Source organism: Oncorhynchus masou, unplaced genomic scaffold (assembly GCF_036934945.1).
Source record: "Oncorhynchus masou masou isolate Uvic2021 unplaced genomic scaffold, UVic_Omas_1.1 unplaced_scaffold_679, whole genome shotgun sequence".
In the NCBI taxonomy this organism is placed as follows: domain Eukaryota; kingdom Metazoa; phylum Chordata; class Actinopteri; order Salmoniformes; family Salmonidae; genus Oncorhynchus; species Oncorhynchus masou.
Window position 1 is genome coordinate 110,646 of NW_027013240.1, and position 18,264 is coordinate 128,909.

At 49.4% G+C, this 18,264-nt stretch overlaps 1 protein-coding gene across 1 annotated transcript in view; it reads right to left on the minus strand.

The window, feature by feature from the left end:
- large1 (LARGE xylosyl- and glucuronyltransferase 1) overlaps positions 1-18,264 on the minus strand; it is a 215,447-nt gene that overhangs the window by 52,512 nt on the left and 144,671 nt on the right. Inside the window, exons 7-8 of the mRNA XM_064963116.1 lie at positions 7,774-7,878; positions 5,427-5,539 (exon numbers count right to left, since the gene is read on the minus strand). Coding sequence (XP_064819188.1) covers positions 5,427-5,539; positions 7,774-7,878 — 218 coding nt within the window. The remainder of the gene's footprint in view (positions 1-5,426; positions 5,540-7,773; positions 7,879-18,264) is intronic.

Consider the following 18,264-nt stretch of genomic DNA (forward strand, 5'->3'; position numbering starts at 1 on the left):
CCTGATAATGAAAACCAGAGATCTTATAGAGGACATCTAAAAGAATGCTTAGTCATGGCTGGTTCCACCCCTCCCATGCTGATCATCAAGACACCTTGGTTCCTCTGCTGGCTATCTACACAGGATGTTGTTGTACCCCCAACCCGGCTTCGTTTCCCAGATGCCAGGATGATGAGACAGGGAAGCTGTCTAATCCCTCGATTGTTCTGAAACTCTTCCAGACTAACTCTGTCTCCAGTCTCATCTCTGTCTCCAGTCTCATCTCTGTCTCCAGTCTCATCTCTGTCTCATCTCTGTCTCCAGTCTCATCTCTGTCTCCAGTCTCATCTCTGTCTCCAGTCTCATCTCTGTCTCATCTCTGTCTCCAGTCTCATCTCTGTCTCATCTCTGTCTCCAGTCTCATCTCTGTCTCCAGTCTCATCTCTGTCTCCAGTCTCATCTCTGTCTCCAGTCTCATCTCTGTCTCCAGTCTCATCTCTGTCTCCAGTCTCATCTCTGTCTCCAGTCTCATCTCTGTCTCCAGTCTCATCTCTGTCTCCAGGCTCATCTCTGTCTCCAGGCTCATCTCTGTCTCCAGGCTCATCTCTGTCTCCAGGCTCATCTCTGTCTCCAGGCTCATCTCTGTCTCATCTCTGTCTCCAGTCTCATCTCTGTCTCATCTCTGTCTCCAATCTCATCTCTGTCTCCAATCTCATCTCTGTCTCCAGTCTCATCTCTGTCTCCAGTCTCATCTCTGTCTCCAGTCTCATCTCTGTCTCCAGTCTCATCTCTGTCTCCAGTCTCATCTCTGTCTCCAGTCTCATCTCTGTCTCAAGTCTCATCTCTGTCTCCAGTCTCATCTCTGTCTCCAGTCTCATCTCTGTCTCATCTCTGTCTCCAGTCTCATCTCTGTCTCCAGTCTCATCTCTGTCTCCAGTCTCATCTCTGTCTCCAGTCTCATCTCTGTCTCATCTCTGTCTCCAGGCTCATCTCTGTCTCCAGGCTCATCTCTGTCTCCAGGCTCATCTCTGTCTCATCTCTGTCTCCAGTCTCATCTCTGTCTCATCTCTGTCTCCAGTCTCATCTCTGTCTCCAGTCTCATCTCTGTCTCCAGTCTCATCTCTGTCTCCAGTCTCATCTCTGTCTCATCTCTGTCTCCAGGCTCATCTCTGTCTCCAGGCTCATCTCTGTCTCCAGGCTCATCTCTGTCTCATCTCTGTCTCCAGTCTCATCTCTGTCTCATCTCTGTCTCCAGTCTCATCTCTGTCTCCAGTCTCATCTCTGTCTCCAGTCTCATCTCTGTCTCATCTCTGTCTCCAGTCTCATCTCTGTCTCATCTCTGTCTCCAGTCTCATCTCTGTCTCCAGTCTCATCTCTGTCTCCAGTCTCATCTCTGTCTCCAGTCTCATCTCTGTCTCCAGGCTCATCTCTGTCTCATCTCTGTCTCCAGTCTCATCTCTGTCTCATCTCAGTCTCCAATCTCATCTCTGTCTCCAGTCTCATCTCTGTCTCCAGTCTCATCTCTGTCTCCAGTCTCATCTCTGTATCCAGTCTCATCTCTGTATCCAGTCTCATCTCTGTCTCCAGTCTCATCTCTGTCTCCAGTCTCATCTCTGTCTCCAGTCTCATCTCTGTCTCCAGTCTCATCTCTGTCTCCAGTCTCATCTCTGTATCCAGTCTCATCTCTGTATCCAGTCTCATCTCTGTATCCAGTCTCATTTCTGTATCCAGTCTCATCTCTGTCTCATCTCTGTCTCCAGTCTCATCTCTGTCTCCAGTCCCATCTCTGTCTCCAGTCCCATCTCTGTCTCCAGTCCCATCTGTCTCCAGTCTCATCTCTGTCTCATCTCTGTATCATCTCTGTATCATCTCTGTCTCCAGTCTCATATCTGTCTCCAGTCTCATCTCTGTCTCATCTCTGTCTCCAGTCATCTATGTCTCATCTCTGTCTCATCTCTGTCTCATCTATGTCTCATCTCTGTCTCATCTCTGTCTCATCTCTGTCTCATCTCTGTCTCATCTCTATCGCATCTCTGTCTCCAGTCTTATCTCTGTCTCATCTCTGTCTCCAGTCTCATCTCTGTCTCCAGTCTCATCTCTGTCTCCAGTCTCATCTCTGTCTCCAGTCTCATCTCTGTCTCCAGTCTCATCGCTGTCTCCAGGCTCATCTCTGTCTCCAGGCTCATCTCTGTCTCCAGGCTCATCTCTGTCTCATCTCTGTCTCCAGTCTCATCTCTGTCTCCATTCTCATCTCTGTCTCCATTCTCATCTCTGTCTCCAGTCTCATCTCTGTCTCCAGTCTCATCTCTGTCTCCAGTCTCATCTCTGTCTCCAGTCTCATCTCTGTATCCAGTCTCATCTCTGTATCCAGTCTCATCTCTGTATCCAGTCTCATCTCTGTCTCATCTCTGTCTCCAGTCTCATCTCTGTCTCCAGTCTCATCTCTGTCTCCAGTCTCATCTCTGTCTCCAGTCTCATCTCTGTCTCCAGGCTCATCTCTGTCTCCAGGCTCATCTCTGTCTCATCTCTGTCTCCAGTCTCATCTCTGTCTCCAGTCTCATCTCTGTCTCATCTCTGTCTCCAGTCTCATCTCTGTCTCCAGTCTCATCTCTGTCTCATCTCTGTCTCCAGTCTCATCTCTGTCTCATCTCTGTCTCCAGTCTCATCTCTGTCTCCAGGCTCATCTCTGTCTCCAGGCTCATCTCTGTCTCCAGGCTCATCTCTGTCTCCAGGCTCATCTCTGTCTCCAGGCTCATCTCTGTCTCCAGGCTCATCTCTGTCTCATCTCTGTCTTCAGTCTCATCTCTGTCTCATCTCTGTCTCCAGTCTCATCTCTGTCTCCAGTCTCATCTCTGTCTCCAGTCTCATCTCTGTCTCATCTCTGTCTCCAGTCTCATCTCTGTCTCCAGTCTCATCTCTGTCTCCAGTCTCATCTCTGTCTCCAGTCTCATCTCTGTATCCAGTCTCATCTCTGTCTCCAGACTCATCTCTGTCTCATCTCTGTCTCCAGTCTCATCTCTGTCTCCAGTCTCATCTCTGTCTCCAGTCTCATCTCTGTCTCCAGTCCCATCTCTGTCTCCAGTCCCATCTGTCTCCAGTCTCATCTCTGTCTCCAGTCTCATCTCTGTATCATCTCTGTCTCCAGTCTCATCTCTGTCTCCAGTCTCATCTCTGTCTCCAGTCTCATCTCTGTCTCCAGTCTCATCTCTGTCTCCAGTCTCATCTCTGTCTCATCTCTGTCTCCAGTCATCTATGTCTCATCTCTGTCTCCAGTCTCATCTCTGTCTCCAGTCTCATCTCTGTCTCCAGTCTCATCTCTGTCTCCAGTCCCATCTCTGTCTCCAGTCCCATCTGTCTCCAGTCTCATCTCTGTCTCCAGTCTCATCTCTGTATCATCTCTGTCTCCAGTCTCATCTCTGTCTCCAGTCTCATCTCTGTCTCCAGTCTCATCTCTGTCTCCAGTCTCATCTATGTCTCATCTCTGTCTCATCTCTGTCTCCAGTCTCATCTCTATCGCATCTCTGTCTCCAGTCTCATCTCTGTCTCCAGTCTCATCTCTGTCTCCAGTCTCATCTCCGTCTCCAGTCTCATCTCTGTCTCCAGGCTCATCTCTGTCTCCAGGCTCATCTCTGTCTCCAGGCTCATCTCTGTCTCATCTCTGTCTCCAGTCTTATCTCTATCTCATCTCCAATCTCTGTCTCCAGTCTTATCTCTATCTCATCTCCAATCTCTGTCTCCAGTCTCATCTCTGTCTCCAGTCTCATCTCTGTCTCCAGTCTCATCTCTGTCTCCAGTCTCATCTCTGTCTCCAGTCTCATCTCCAGTCTCATCTCTGTCTCCAGTCTCATCTCTGTCTCCAGTCTCATCTCTGTCTCCAGTCTCATCTCTGTCTCCAGTCTCATCTCTGTCTCCAGGCTCATCTCTGTCTCCAGGCTCATAATATATAATATATCCCATTTAGCAGACGCTTTTGTCCAAAGCGACTTACAAGTCGGCTGGGGCCACTACTTTTACATATGGGTGGCCCCAGCGGGAATCGAACCCACGACGCTTGGCGTTGCAAGCGCCATGCTCTACCGACTGTCTCATCTCTGTCTCCAGTCTCATCTCTGTCTCCAGTCTCATCTCTGTCTCCAGTCTCATCTCTGTCTCATCTCTGTCTCCAGGCTCATCTCTGTCTCCAGGCTCATCTCTGTCTCATCTCTGTCTCCAGTCTCATCTCTGTCTCCAGTCTCATCTCTGTCTCCAGTCTCATCTCTGTCTCCAGTCTCATCTCTGTCTCCAGTCTCATCTCTGTCTCCAGTCTCATCTCTGTCTCCAGTCACAGACACCACATCCTGCCTATGAAATGCGGGGCTGTGGGTCTTTATCACCAAGTCGTTGTCAACTCTGGAAGCTAGAGTGGAACGCATCCCTTTACAGACACACAGCATTTAATACAACAGACATTTCTTACTATTAGTTCATTATTAATATCAAATAAATCAGGTAAATGTTATAATGTTTCTATCACATTCGCTGTAATGTTATCAGTGTGGCTATGTCTGTACGATTAAATCTCTCATTTAAGAACAATCCTCAAATACAATAGCTGCTGCCAGACACTTCAAGGGCTTTCTTTAATAGAAGCTCTGACAGAGACAGTGTTGGACTAGGTTTTCTCTGACTGAGATCTTGCTGGTTCAGAGACAGTATTTGACTAGGTTCTCTCTGACTGAGATCTTGCTGGTTCAGAGACAGTGTTGGACTAGGTTCTCTCTGACTGAGATCTTGCTGGTTCAGAGACAGTGTTGGACTAGGTTCTCTCTGACTGAGATCTTGCTGGTTCAGAGACAGTGTTGGACTAGGTTCTCTCTGACTGAGATCTTGCTCTAACAGAGACAGTGTTGGACCAGGTTCTCTCTGACTGAGATCTTGCTCTAACAGAGACAGTATTTGACTAGGTTTTCTCTGACTGAGATCTTGAAGGTTCAGAGACAGTGTTGGACTAGGTTCTCTCTGACTGAGATCTTGCTGGTTCAGAGACCATGTATATTCTCCTAATAGGAGACATTATAAAGCTTGTTGTTATCCTCATAATGAACGGAGTGGTAAAGAGGAGGGGACAGCTGATTGGAGAGTTGAACGGAACACTAAAACACCAAACTACAATACATTCCAGAACTACAATACATTCCAGAACTACAATACATTCCAGAACTACAATACATTCCAGAACTACAATACATTCCAGAACTACAATACATTCCAGAACTTTATTTAGTGAACATCTAAATGACAACATGGTAAACATGCCGGTCATTAATATGAGCTGGCAGCAACTCTTAAATAAAATCCTTGGTGTTTCATTACCACGAAATGCTGACGTCTGAAATGTGACAATCCGTTTTAATGGTGAACTTCAAGTAGTTCAATACCAAGTGTGTTTATGATTGTGTGTGTGTTACCTGGTCAGCCAGTGATGTAGACAACATGCTCATCAGTTCTCTCTCTGCTGTCAGTCTCCACATCTGTTCCCACCGCAGCTTCCTCAGTCGGTCCAGCAGCAGCAAGATCACACCTGGAACAGAGGTCACATGACTTAACACACCCAATCAGCAGCAAGATCACACCTGGGACAGAGGTCACGTGACTTAACACACCCAATCAGCAGCAAGATCACACCTGGAACAGAGGTCACATGACTTAACAGTCCCAATCAGCAGCAAGATCACACCTGGAACAGAGGTCACGTGACTTAACACACCCAATCAGCAGCAAGATCACACCTGGAACAGAGGTCACATGACTTAACACACCCAATCAGCAGCAAGATCACACCTGGAACAGAGGTCACATGACTTAACAGTCCCAATCAGCAGCAAGATCACACCTGGAACAGAGGTCACGTGACTTAACACACCCAATCAGCAGCAAGATCACACCTGGAACAGAGGTCACATGACTTAACACACCCAATCAGCAGCAAGATCACACCTGGGACAGGGGTCACATGACTTAACACACCCAATCAGCAGCAAGATCACACCTGGAACAGAGGTCACATGACTTAACAGACCCAACCAGCAGCAAGATCACACCTGGAACAGAGGTCACATGACTTAACAGAACCAATCAGCAGCAAGATCACACCTGGAACAGGGGTCACATGACTTAACAGACCCAATCAGCAGCAAGATCACACCTGGAACAGAGGTCAGATGACTTAACATACCCAATCAGCAGCAAGATCACACCTGGAACAGGGGTCACATGACTTAACAGACCCAATCAGCAGCAAGATCACACCTGGAACAGGGGTCACATGACTTAACAGACCCAATCAGCAGCAACATCACATTCACTCTGTCTCTGTCCCCAAGAAGAGAGATGGTTTGTTCCAGTCCAAGACATGATTCACTCTGTCTCTGTCCCCAAGAAGAGAGGAGGCAGTTTGTTCCAGTCCAAGACATGATTCACTCTGTCTCTGTCCCCAAGAAGAGAGATGGTTTGTTCCAGTCCAAGACATGATTCACTCTGTCTCTGTCCCCAAGAAGAGGAGGCAGTTTGTTCCAGTCCAAGACATGATTCACTCTGTCTCTGTCCCCAAGCAGAGAGGAGGCAGTTTGTTCCAGTCCAAGACATGATTCACTCGGTCTCTGTCCCCAAGAAGAGGAGGCAGTTTGTTCCAGTCCAAGACATGATTCACTCTGTCTCTGTCCCCAAGCAGAGAGATGGTTTGTTCCAGTCCAAGACATGATTCACTCGGTCTCTGTCCCCAAGAAGAGAGGAGGCAGTTTGTTCCAGTCCAAGACATGATTTACTCGGTCTCTGTCCCCAAGAAGAGAGGAGGCAGTTTGTTCCAGTCCAAGACATGATTCACTCTGTCTCTGTCCCCAAGAAGAGGAGGCAGTTTGTTCCAGTCCAAGACATGATTCACTCGGTCTCTGTCCCCAAGAAGAGAGGAGCCTGAAGTAATACTTCTGTTATTGGTGAGAACTTACAGGCAGCTCAGGCAGCGACAATAAAGTTAGTCATTATCATTGTACAAAAAGTTAGTCATTATCATTATACATAAAGTTAGTCATTATCATTGTGAGTAAAGTGAGACGTTATCATTGTGAATCAAGTGAGGCATTATCATTGTGAATCAAGTGAGTCGTTATCACTGTGAATAAAGTCAGTCGTTATCGTTGTGAATAAAGTCAGTCGTTATCATTGTGAATAAAGTTAGTCATTATCATTGTACATAAAGTTAGTCATTATCATTGTGAGTAAAGTCAGTCGTTATCATTGTGAATAAAGTTAGTTGGTATCATTGTGAATAAAGTGAGTCATTGTGAATGAAGTGAGACATTATCATTGTGAATAAAGTTAGTCATTATCGTTGTGAATAAAGTGAGTCATCACCACTGTGAATGAAGTGAGGCAATATCATTGTGAATAAAGTGAGACATTGTCATTGTGAATAGTGAGACATTATCATTGTGGATGAAGTGAGACATTATCATTGTGAATGAATGTAATCATTATCGTTGTGAATAAAGGTAGTCATTATCATTGTGAATAAAGTGAGTCATTGTCATTGTGAATAAAGTGAGTCATTATCACTGTGAATAAAGTTAGACATTATCATTGTAAATAAAGTGAGTCATTATCATTGTGAATAAAGTTAGACATTATCATTGTGAATAAAGTTAGTCATTATCATTGTGAATAAAGTTTATACAACAGACATCTCAAAGGGAAGAAATGACCTTTTTTATTTCATATAGAAAATCCACCGACTGTCCCCCCTCTCTGTGTGTCTCTCACCTGTATTGAAGCCCCTCTCCAGGGCGGGCCAGGGCCGGTGATTCTTCCACAGGTTCCCCAGGTACCAGTCACTCTGGTTCTCCACCAGACCTAGAACCTGCTGACCTAGAACACAGAACACAAACAGAACACTCAGGTTACTCTGGTTCCCCAGGCACCAGTCACTCTGGTTCTCCACCAGACCTAGAACCTGCTGACCTAGAACACTCAGGTTACTCTGGTTCTCCACCAGACCTAGAACCTGCTGACCTAGAACACAGAACACAAACAGAACACTCAGGTTACTATGGTTCCCCAGGTACCAGTCATTCTGGTTCTCCACCAGACCTAGAACCTACTGACCTAGAACACAGATCACAAACAGAACACTCAGGTTACTATGGTTCCCCAGGTACCAGTCACTCTGGTTCTCCACCAGACCTAGAACCTGCTGACCTAGAACACAGAACACAAACAGACCACTCAGGTTACTATGGTTCCCCAGGTACCAGTCACTCTGGTTCTCCACCAGACCTAGAACCTGCTGACCTAGAACACAGAACACAAACAGAACACTCAGGTTACTCTGGTTCCCCAGGCACCAGTCACTCTGGTTCTCCACCAGACCTAGAACCTGCTGACCTAGAACACAGAACACAAACAGAACACTCAGGTTACTCTGGTTCCCCAGGCACCAGTCACTCTGGTTCTCCACCAGACCTAGAACCTGCTGACCTAGAACACTCAGGTTACTCTGGTTCTCCACCAGACCTAGAACCTGCTGACCTAGAACACTCAGGTTACTCTGGTTCCCCAGGCACCAATCACTCTGGTTCTCCACCAGACCTAGAACCTGGAAAAGAGAGACAAGTTACGACCAAAGGGCTGCTCAATAGAAGAGTAATGTCTCATTATCATAATTACCCACCGGGGGGCGCTGTGGACTCAGCTGTCAAACAACACTCAGGCTACTACCAAGGGCTGCTCTATAGACGTGCATAGAGAACACACAAACAATGCTGCACCATAGAGTAGCGTTGGCTCGTTATAACAATCACCCACCAGAGGGCGCTATGGAGTCAGTTGCTCAACAAGCTGTTAGTAGAGCCCATCCACTGACGTTGAATCAATTGCAAGAAATAAAAAGAAATGAACGGTGCCTTTTGAGCAAGACAATCTGCTCACATTGAGTTAAAGCTGATTGAGTAGATGAGGGTAAGAACAGAGAGAGAGGTGGAACATCTAGTCATGAAAGAGAGGAGGGGTCGTGGAGTACAGGAGCTCAGGGAGGACTGGAGGGGGAGGTATCATCTTGGAGGAGAGGAGAGGAGAGGGACGGATCATCTTGGAGGAGAGGAGAGGGAGGGATCATCTTGGAGGAGAGGAGAGGAGAGGGAGGGATCATCTTGGAGGAGAGGGAGGGATCATCTTGGAGGAGAGGAGAGGGATCATCTTGGAGGAGAGGAGGGGGAGGTATCATCTTGGAGGAGAGGGAGGTATCATCTTGGAGGAGGGGGAGGTATCATCTTGGAGGAGAGGAGAGGAGAGGGATCATCTTGGAGGAGAGGAGAGGGAGGGATCATCTTGGAGGAGAGGGAGGGATCATCTTGGAGGAGAGGAGAGGAGAGGGATCATCTTGGAGGAGAGGAGAGGGAGGGATCATCTTGGAGGAGAGGGAGGGAGGGATCATCTTGGAGGAGAGGAGAGGGAGGGATCATCTTGGATGAGAGGAGAGGGAGGGATCATCTTGGAGGAGAGGAGAGGAGAGGGAGGTATCATCTTGGAGGAGAGGAGAGGGATCATCTTGGAGGAGAGGAGGGGGAGGGGTCATCTTGGAGGAGAGGAGAGGGAGGGATCATCTTGGAGGAGAGGAGAGGGAGGGATCATCTTGGAGGAGAGGAGAGGGAGGGATCATCTTGGAGGAGAGGGAGGGATCATCTTGGAGGAGAGGAGAGGGATGGATCATCTTGGAGGAGAGGAGAGGGATCATCTTGGAGGAGAGGAGAGGAGAGGGAGGGATCATCTTGGAGGAGAGGGAGGGCTCATCTTGGAGGAGAGGAGAGGAGAGGGAGGGATCATCTTGGAGGAGAGGAGAGGGAGGGATCATCTTGGAGGAGAGGAGAGGGAGGAATCATCTTGGAGGAGAGGAGAGGGAGGGATCATCTTGGGGAGAGGAGAGGGAGGGATCATCTTGGAGGAGAGGAGAGGGAGGAATCATCTTGGAGGAGAGGAGAGGAGAGGGGGGATCATCTTGGAGGAGAGGAGAGGGAGGTATCATCTTGGAGGAGAGGAGAGGAGAGGGGGGATCATCTTGGAGGAGAGGGAGGGATCATCTTGGAGGAGAGGAGAGGGGAGGTATCATCTTGGAGGAGAGGAGAGGGAGGGATCATCTTGGAGGAGAGGAGAGGGAGGGATCATCTTGGAGGAGAGGAGAGGGAGGGATCATCTTGGAGGAGAGGAGAGGAGAGGGGGATCATCTTGGAGGAGAGGAGAGGGAGGTATCATCTTGGAGGAGAGGAGAGGAGAGGGGGGGATCATCTTGGAGGAGAGGGAGGGATCATCTTGGAGGAGAGGAGAGGGGAGGTATCATCTTGGAGGAGAGGAGAGGGAGGGATCATCTTGGAGGAGAGGAGAGGAGAGGGATCATCTTGGAGGAGAGGAGAGGGAGGGATCATCTTGGAGGAGAGGAGAGGGAGGTATCATCTTGGAGGAGAGGAGTGGGAGGAATCATCTTGGAGGAGAGGGAGGGAGGGATCATCTTGGAGGAGAGGAGAGGTATCATCTTGGAGGAGAGGAGAGGGAGGGATCATCTTGGAGGAGAGGAGAGGGAGGTATCATCTTGGAGGAGAGGAGAGGGAGGAATCATCTTGGAGGAGAGGAGAGGGAGGTATCATCTTGGAGGAGAGGAGAGGGAGGAATCATCTTGGAGGAGAGGAGAGGGAGGGATCATCTTGGAGGAGAGGAGAGGGAGGAATCATCTTGGAGGAGAGGAGTGGGAGGAATCATCTTGGAGGAGAGGAGAGGGAGGGATCATCTTGGAGGAGAGGAGAGGAGAGGGAGGTATCATCTTGGAGGAGAGGAGTGGGATCATCTTGGAGGAGAGGAGAGGGAGGGATCATCTTGGAGGAGAGGGAGGGATCATCTTGGAGGAGAGGAGAGGAGAGGGAGGTATCATCTTGGAGGAGAGGAGAGGAGAGGGAGGTATCATCTTGGAGGAGAGGAGAGGAGAGGCAGGGCTCATCTTGGAGGAGAGGAGAGGAGAGGGAGGGATCATCTTGGAGGAGAGGAGAGGAGTGGGATCATCTTGGAGGAGAGGAGAGGGAGGGATCATCTTGGAGGAGAGGGAGGGCTCATCTTGGAGGAGAGGAGAGGAGAGGGAGGTATCATCTTGGAGGAGGGGGAGGTATCATCTTGGAGGAGAGGAGAGGGAGGGATCATCTTGGAGGAGAGGAGAGGAGAGGGAGGGATCATCTTGGAGGAGAGGGAGGGATCATCTTGGAGGAGAGGAGAGGGAGGGATCATCTTGGAGGAGAGGAGAGGAGAGGGATCATCTTGGAGGAGAGGAGAGGGAGGGATCATCTTGGAGGAGAGGGGAGGGAGGGATCATCTTGGAGGAGAGGAGAGGGAGGGATCATCTTGGAGGAGAGGAGAGGGAGGGATCATCTTGGAGGAGAGGAGAGGGAGGGATCATCTTGGAGGAGAGGAGAGGGAGGGGTCATCTTGGAGGAGAGGAGAGGGAGGGATCATCTTGGAGGAGAGGAGAGGAGAGGGAGGGATCATCTTGGAGGAGAGGAGAGGGAGGGATCATCTTGGAGGAGAGGAGAGGAGAGGGAGGGATCATCTTGGAGGAGAGGAGAGGGAGGGATCATCTTGGAGGAGAGGAGAGGGAGGGGTCATCTTGGAGGAGAGGAGAGGGAGGGATCATCTTGGAGGAGAGGAGAGGGAGGGGTCATCTTGGAGGAGAGGAGAGGGAGGGGGTCATCTTGGAGGAGAGGAGAGGGAGGGATCATCTTGGAGGAGAGGAGAGGGAGGGGTCATCTTGGAGGAGAGGAGAGGGAGGGGTCATCTTGGAGGAGAGGAGAGGGAGGGATCATCTTGGAGGAGAGGAGAGGGAGGAATCATCTTGGAGGAGAGGAGAGGTATCATCTTGGAGGAGAGGAGAGGAGAGGGATCATCTTGGAGGAGAGGAGAGGGAGGGATCATCTTGGAGGAGAGGAGAGGGAGGGATCATCTTGGAGGAGAGGAGAGGGAGGGATCATCTTGGAGGAGAGGGAGGGAGGGATCATCTTGGAGGAGAGGAGAGGTATCATCTTGGAGGAGAGGAGAGGAGAGGGATCATCTTGGAGGAGAGGAGAGGGAGGGATCATCTTGGAGGAGAGGAGAGGGAGGGATCATCTTGGAGGAGAGGAGAGGGAGGGATCATCTTGGAGGAGAGGAGAGGGAGGGATCATCTTGGAGGAGAGGAGAGGGAGGGATCATCTTGGAGGAGAGGGAGGGAGGGATCATCTTGGAGGAGAGGAGAGGAGAGGGATCATCTTGGAGGAGAGGAGAGGGAGGGATCATCTTGGAGGAGAGGAGAGGGAGGGATCATCTTGGAGGAGAGGAGAGGGAGGGATCATCTTGGAGGAGAGGAGAGGAGAGGGATCATCTTGGAGGAGAGGAGAGGGAGGGATCATCTTGGAGGAGAGGGAGGGATCATCTTGGAGGAGAGGAGAGGGATCATCTTGGAGGAGAGGAGAGGGAGGGATCATCTTGGAGGAGAGGGAGGGATCATCTTGGAGGAGAGGAGAGGGATCATCTTGGAGGAGAGGAGAGGGAGGGATCATCATGGAGGAGAGGAGAGGGAGGGATCATCTTGGAGGAGAGGAGAGGGAGGGATCATCTTGGAGGAGAGGAGAGGGAGGGATCATCTTGGAGGAGAGGGGAGGGAGGGATCATCTTGGAGGAGAGGAGAGGGAGGGATCATCTTGGAGGAGAGGGAGGGATCATCTTGGCACAGGGGTTTGGGGTGAGTTGAGGTAGGGGTTATTGAAGAGATAGAGGATGAAGGGAAGGAAGGAAGCTCTAATGAAGACTAAGGAAGATTAATGAGGGACTATTGGAGTGTGTGTGTGTGTGTGTGTGTGTGTGTGTGTGTGTGTGTGTGTGTGTGTGTGTGTGTGTGTGTGTGTGTGTGTGTGTGTTGTGTGTGTGTGTGTGTGTGTGTGTGTGTTGCAGCTGCTAGTCAAACAGCAGACGGGCTTTAGATGTCGTGAAAACAAAGCCCACGGCTCTGTTACTCTCCTCTCAGGGGGACAAGTGACTGGGACAATCAGAGGGGAAGGACACTGTCTCTCTCTCAGTATGTCCAAGTCCCCCTCCCGCCCCCTCCCTCCCTCCCCCTCCCTCCCTCCCGCCCCCTCCCTCCCTCCCTCCCTCCCGCCCCCTCCCTCCTTCCCCCTCCCTCCCTCCCTCCTTCCCCCCCCTCCCTCCCTCCCTCCCTCCCTCCTTCCCCCTCCCTCCCTCCCTCCCTCCCCGCCCCCTCCCCTCCCTCCCTCCCTCTCTGTATTTCTCAGTCCCTCAGAGACCTGAGTAGCGGGGAGGAAGACACATTTATAAACAGATACTCAGAGATGTCAACTAGAGACTTGGGGGAATTCAGAAATCAAAGAGTGTATAATCCATGTGTTTTAGTATTCGTCACCTTTGAGTGACACGCAGATGAATCAAACAAACATTTGTTCTAAACAGAGGCTTTTCACTGCGGAAATGATCAACTTCTAGTCTCGAGGATGTAGATCCCAAACCACTGTTGTCAAAACCCTCCTCTTCAAGTCAGCCAGCCAAGGGGAAAGAACAACTAAATCAATACAATCATTTTATCAGCATCAACAAAGAAGGGTCTCTGTGCCACTTCGAGAGCAGACGAGATGCCACTATGAAAATAACCCCCCCATTTTAAAATCCGCCCCAATTCTCCAACCCCCTTTTCAGAAAGACTTCCAAGCGCTTGTCTCATATTTTCTAGAAGTTTCCAGTCCCCCTGTCCAGATATTCAGTACGGTAACTTGTCTTCACAGACAATTAACTTACTTAACTTACTTACAAAAAGATGTTGGCATTGTGATGTCATTGTTACTGGTTAGTGGACATTGATCCTCCAATCAGAGATGTTGGCATTGTGATGTCATTGTTACTGGTTAGTGGATATTGATCCTCCAATCAGAGATGTTGGCATTGTGATGTCATTGTTACTGGTTAGTGGACATTGATCCTCCAATCAGAGATGTTGGCATTGTGATGTCATTGTTACTGGTTAGTGGATATTGATCCTCCAATCAGAGATGTTGGCATTGTGATGTCATTGTTACTGGTTAGTGGACATTGATCCTCCAATCAGAGATGTTGGCATTGTGATGTCATTGTTACTGGTTAGTGGATATTGATCCTCCAATCAGAGATGTTGGCATTGTGATGTCATTGTTACTGGTTAGTGGACATTGATCCTCCAATCAGAGATGTTGGCATTGTGATGTCATTGTTACTGGTTAGTGGATATTGATCCTCCAATCAGAGATGTTGGCATTGTGATGTCATCCCCCCCGGACCAAAATGAGACTCAATAACTTCTATTTATAGATTAGCATGTCAGACAGAGAAAATACATTCACAAAATCGTTGTCCCAAATGGCTCCCTACATAGTGCACTACAGTTGACCACAGACCCTATGGATCCCAGTCTAAAGTAGTGCACTACAGTTGACCACAGACCCTATGGATCCCAGTCTAAAGTAGTGCACTACAGTTGACCACAGACCCTATGGATCCCAGTCTAAAGTAGTGCACTACAGTTGACCACAGACCCTATGGATCCCAGTCTAAAGTAGTGCACTAGAAAGGGAATAGGGTGCCATTTGGGATTCAGCCAAAGATAACAGTATGCATGGTGTATCTATTGGCAGTCTTCTTTAGACAGTGATTCTTAGCAGGGAATCCATACGCTATCTTCTACCAGTAGAGGGAACGTATCGCATCTTCATTTCATTACATGTGGAGGAGAGAGACAAAGAGAGACAGAGAGAGAGACAGAGAGAGAGAGAGAGGGAGACAGAGGGAGACAGAGAGAGACAGAGAGAGACAGAGAGAGACAGAGAGAGAGAGAGAGAGAGAGGGAGAGACAGAGAGAGACAGAGAGAGACAGAGAGAGAGAGAGAGAGAGAGAGAGAGAGAGGGAGAGAGAGGGAGAGACAGAGAGACAAAGAGAGACAGAGAGAGACAGAGAGAGACAGAGACAGAGAGCGAAACAGACAGAGAGAGAGAGAGAGAGAGGGAGACAGAAAGAGAGAGAGGGAGAGAGAGAGAGAGACAGAAAGAGAGAGAGGGAGAGAGAGAGAGAGAGAGAGAGAGAGAGAGAGAGAGAGAGAGAGAGAGAGAGAGACAGAGACAGAGAGAGACAGAGAGACAGAGAGAGAGACAGAGAGAGAGACAGAGAGAGAGACAGAGAGACAGAGAGAGAGAGAGACAGAGAGAGACAGAGAGAGACAGAGACAGAGAGAGACAGAGAGAGACAGAGAGAGAGACAGAGAGAGACAGAGAGAGACAGAGACAGAGTGAGAGAGAGTGAGAGAGAGAGTGAAACAGAGATCTGTGGGTTTGTTAGTGTCCACCATCTACACCATGTCCTCCATCTACAGCTTCCTTCACTTGTTCCCAGAAACCACCACCATGTCCTCCATCTACAGCTTCCTTCACTTGTTCCCAGAAACCACCACCATGTCCACCATCTACAGCTTCCTTCACTTGTTCCCAGAAACCACCATGTCCACCATCTACAGCTTCCTTCACTTGTTCCCAGAAACCACCACCATGTCCTCCATCTACAGCTTCCTTCACTTGTTCCCAGAAACCACCACCATGTCCACCATCTACAGCTTCCTTCACCTGTTCCCAGAAACCACCACCATGTCCTCCATCTACAGCTTCCTTCACTTGTTCCCAGAAACCACCACCATGTCCACCATCTACAGCTTCCTTCACTTGTTCCCAGAAACCACCACCATGTCCACCATCTACAGCTTCCTTCACCTGTTCCCAGAAACCACCACCATGTCCACCATCTACAGCTTCCTTCACTTGTTCCCAGAAACCACCACCATGTCCTCCATCTACAGCTTCCTTCACTTGTTCCCAGAAACCACCACCATGTCCACCATCTACAGCTTCCTTCACTTGTTCCCAGAAACCACCACCATCTACAGCTTCCTTCACTTGTTCCCAGAAACCACCACCATGTCCTCCATCTACAGCTTCCTTCACTTGTTCCCAGAAACCACCACCATGTCCACCATCTACAGCTTCCTTCACTTGTTCCCAGAAACCACCACCATGTCCACCATCTACAGCTTCCTTCACTTGTTCCCAGAAACCACCACCATGTCCTCCATCTACAGCTTCCTTCACTTGTTCCCAGAAACCACCACCATGTCCACCATCTACAGCTTCCTTCACTTGTTCCCAGAAACCACCACCATGTCCACCATCTACAGCTTCCTTCACTTGTTCCCAGAAACCACCACCATGTCCACCATCTACAGCTTCCTTCACTTGTTCCCAGAAACCACCACCATGTCCTCCATCTACAGCTTCCTTCACTTGTTCCCAGAAACCACCACCATGTCCACCATCTACAGCTTCCTTCACTTGTTCCCAGAAACCACCATGTCCTCCATCTACAGCTTCCTTCACTTGTTCCCAGAAACCACCACCATGTCCACCATCTACAGCTTCCTTCACTTGTTCCCAGAAACCACCACCATGTCCACCATCTACAGCTTCCTTCACTTGTTCCCAGAAACCACCACCATGTCCTCCATCTACAGCTTCCTTCACTTGTTCCCAGAAACCACCACCATGTCCTCCATCTACAGCTTCCTTCACTTGTTCCCAGAACCACCACCATGTCCTCCATCTACAGCTTCCTTCACTTGTTCCCAGAAACCACCACCATGTCCACCATCTACAGCTTCCTTCACTTGTTCCCAGAAACCACCACCATGTCCTCCATCTACAGCTTCCTTCACTTGTTCCCAGAAACCACCACCATGTCCTCCATCTACAGCTTCCTTCACTTGTTCCCAGAAACCACCACCATGTCCACCATCTACAGCTTCCTCCACTTGTACCCAGAAACCACCACCATGTCCACCATCTACAGCTTCCTTCACTTGTTCCCAGAAACCACCACCATGTCCTCCATCTACAGCTTCCTTCACTTGTTCCCAGAAACCACCACCATGTCCTCCATCTACAGCTTCCTTCACTTGTTCCCAGAAACCACCACCATGTCCTCCATCTACAGCTTCCTTCACTTGTTCCCAGAAACCACCATGTCCTCCATCTACAGCTTCCTTCACTTGTTCCCAGAAAAACCACCTGTCTGTCTGCCTGTCTCATACCTACAGCTTCCTTCACTTGTTCCCAGAAACCACCACCATGTCCACCATCTACAGCTTCCTTCACTGTTCCCAGAAACCACCACCTGTCCTCCATCAGTCACCTTCTTCACTTGTTCCCAGAAACCACCTATCCATGTCCTGCATCTACAGCTTCCTTCAAACCTGTCCTTCCTTCCCTCTTCCACACTTTTCAGATAGAAAGCACAGCAGTCACCTCTGATCTGATGACACAAATACAGACACTATCCCCTAGTGTATGCACGTCATTGGACTGTCTGTCCATAGGTAGGGTGCCATTTTTGCCTGCCTGGGGACACAAGCTGCCTGTGAGGGAACTGCCTGTCTTAAAGACACTAATACAGCTAAGTGTTCATACGTCAAGGGTCTGTCTGTCTGTCTGCCTGCCTGTCTGTCTGTCTGCCTGCCTGTCTGTCTGCCTGCCTGCCTGTCTGCCTGCCTGCCTGCCTGTCTGCCTGTCTGCCTGTCTGCCTGTCTGCCTGCCTGCCTGCCTGTCTGTCTGCCTGTCTGCCTGCCTGTCTGTCTGTCTGTCTGACTGACTGTCTGTCTGCCTGTCTGATGCCTGCCTGCCTGCCTGCCTGTCAATGGTAGACAACAATACTGAGAAGGACAAGCTAGGTGATGACATTAGGATGGGTGTGAATGGTAGGGATGACATTAGACTGGGTGTGAATGGTAGGGATGACATTAGACTGGGTGTGAATGGTAGGGATGACAGAGGGTGTGAATGGTAGGGAGCACATTAGACTGGGTGTGAATGGTAGGGAGCACATTAGACTGGGTGTGAATGGTAGGGAGCACATTAGACTGGGTGTGAATGGTAGGGATGACATTAGACTGTGTGTGAATGGTAGGGATGACAGGGTGTGAATGGTAGGGATGCACATTAGACTGGGTGTGAATGGTAGGGAGCACATTAGACTGGGTGTGAATGGTAGGGATGACATTAGACTGGGTGTGAATGGTAGGGATGACATTAGACTGGGTGTGAATGGTAGGGATGACATTAGACTGGGTGTGAATGGTAGGGATGACATTAGACTGGGTGTGAATGGTAGGG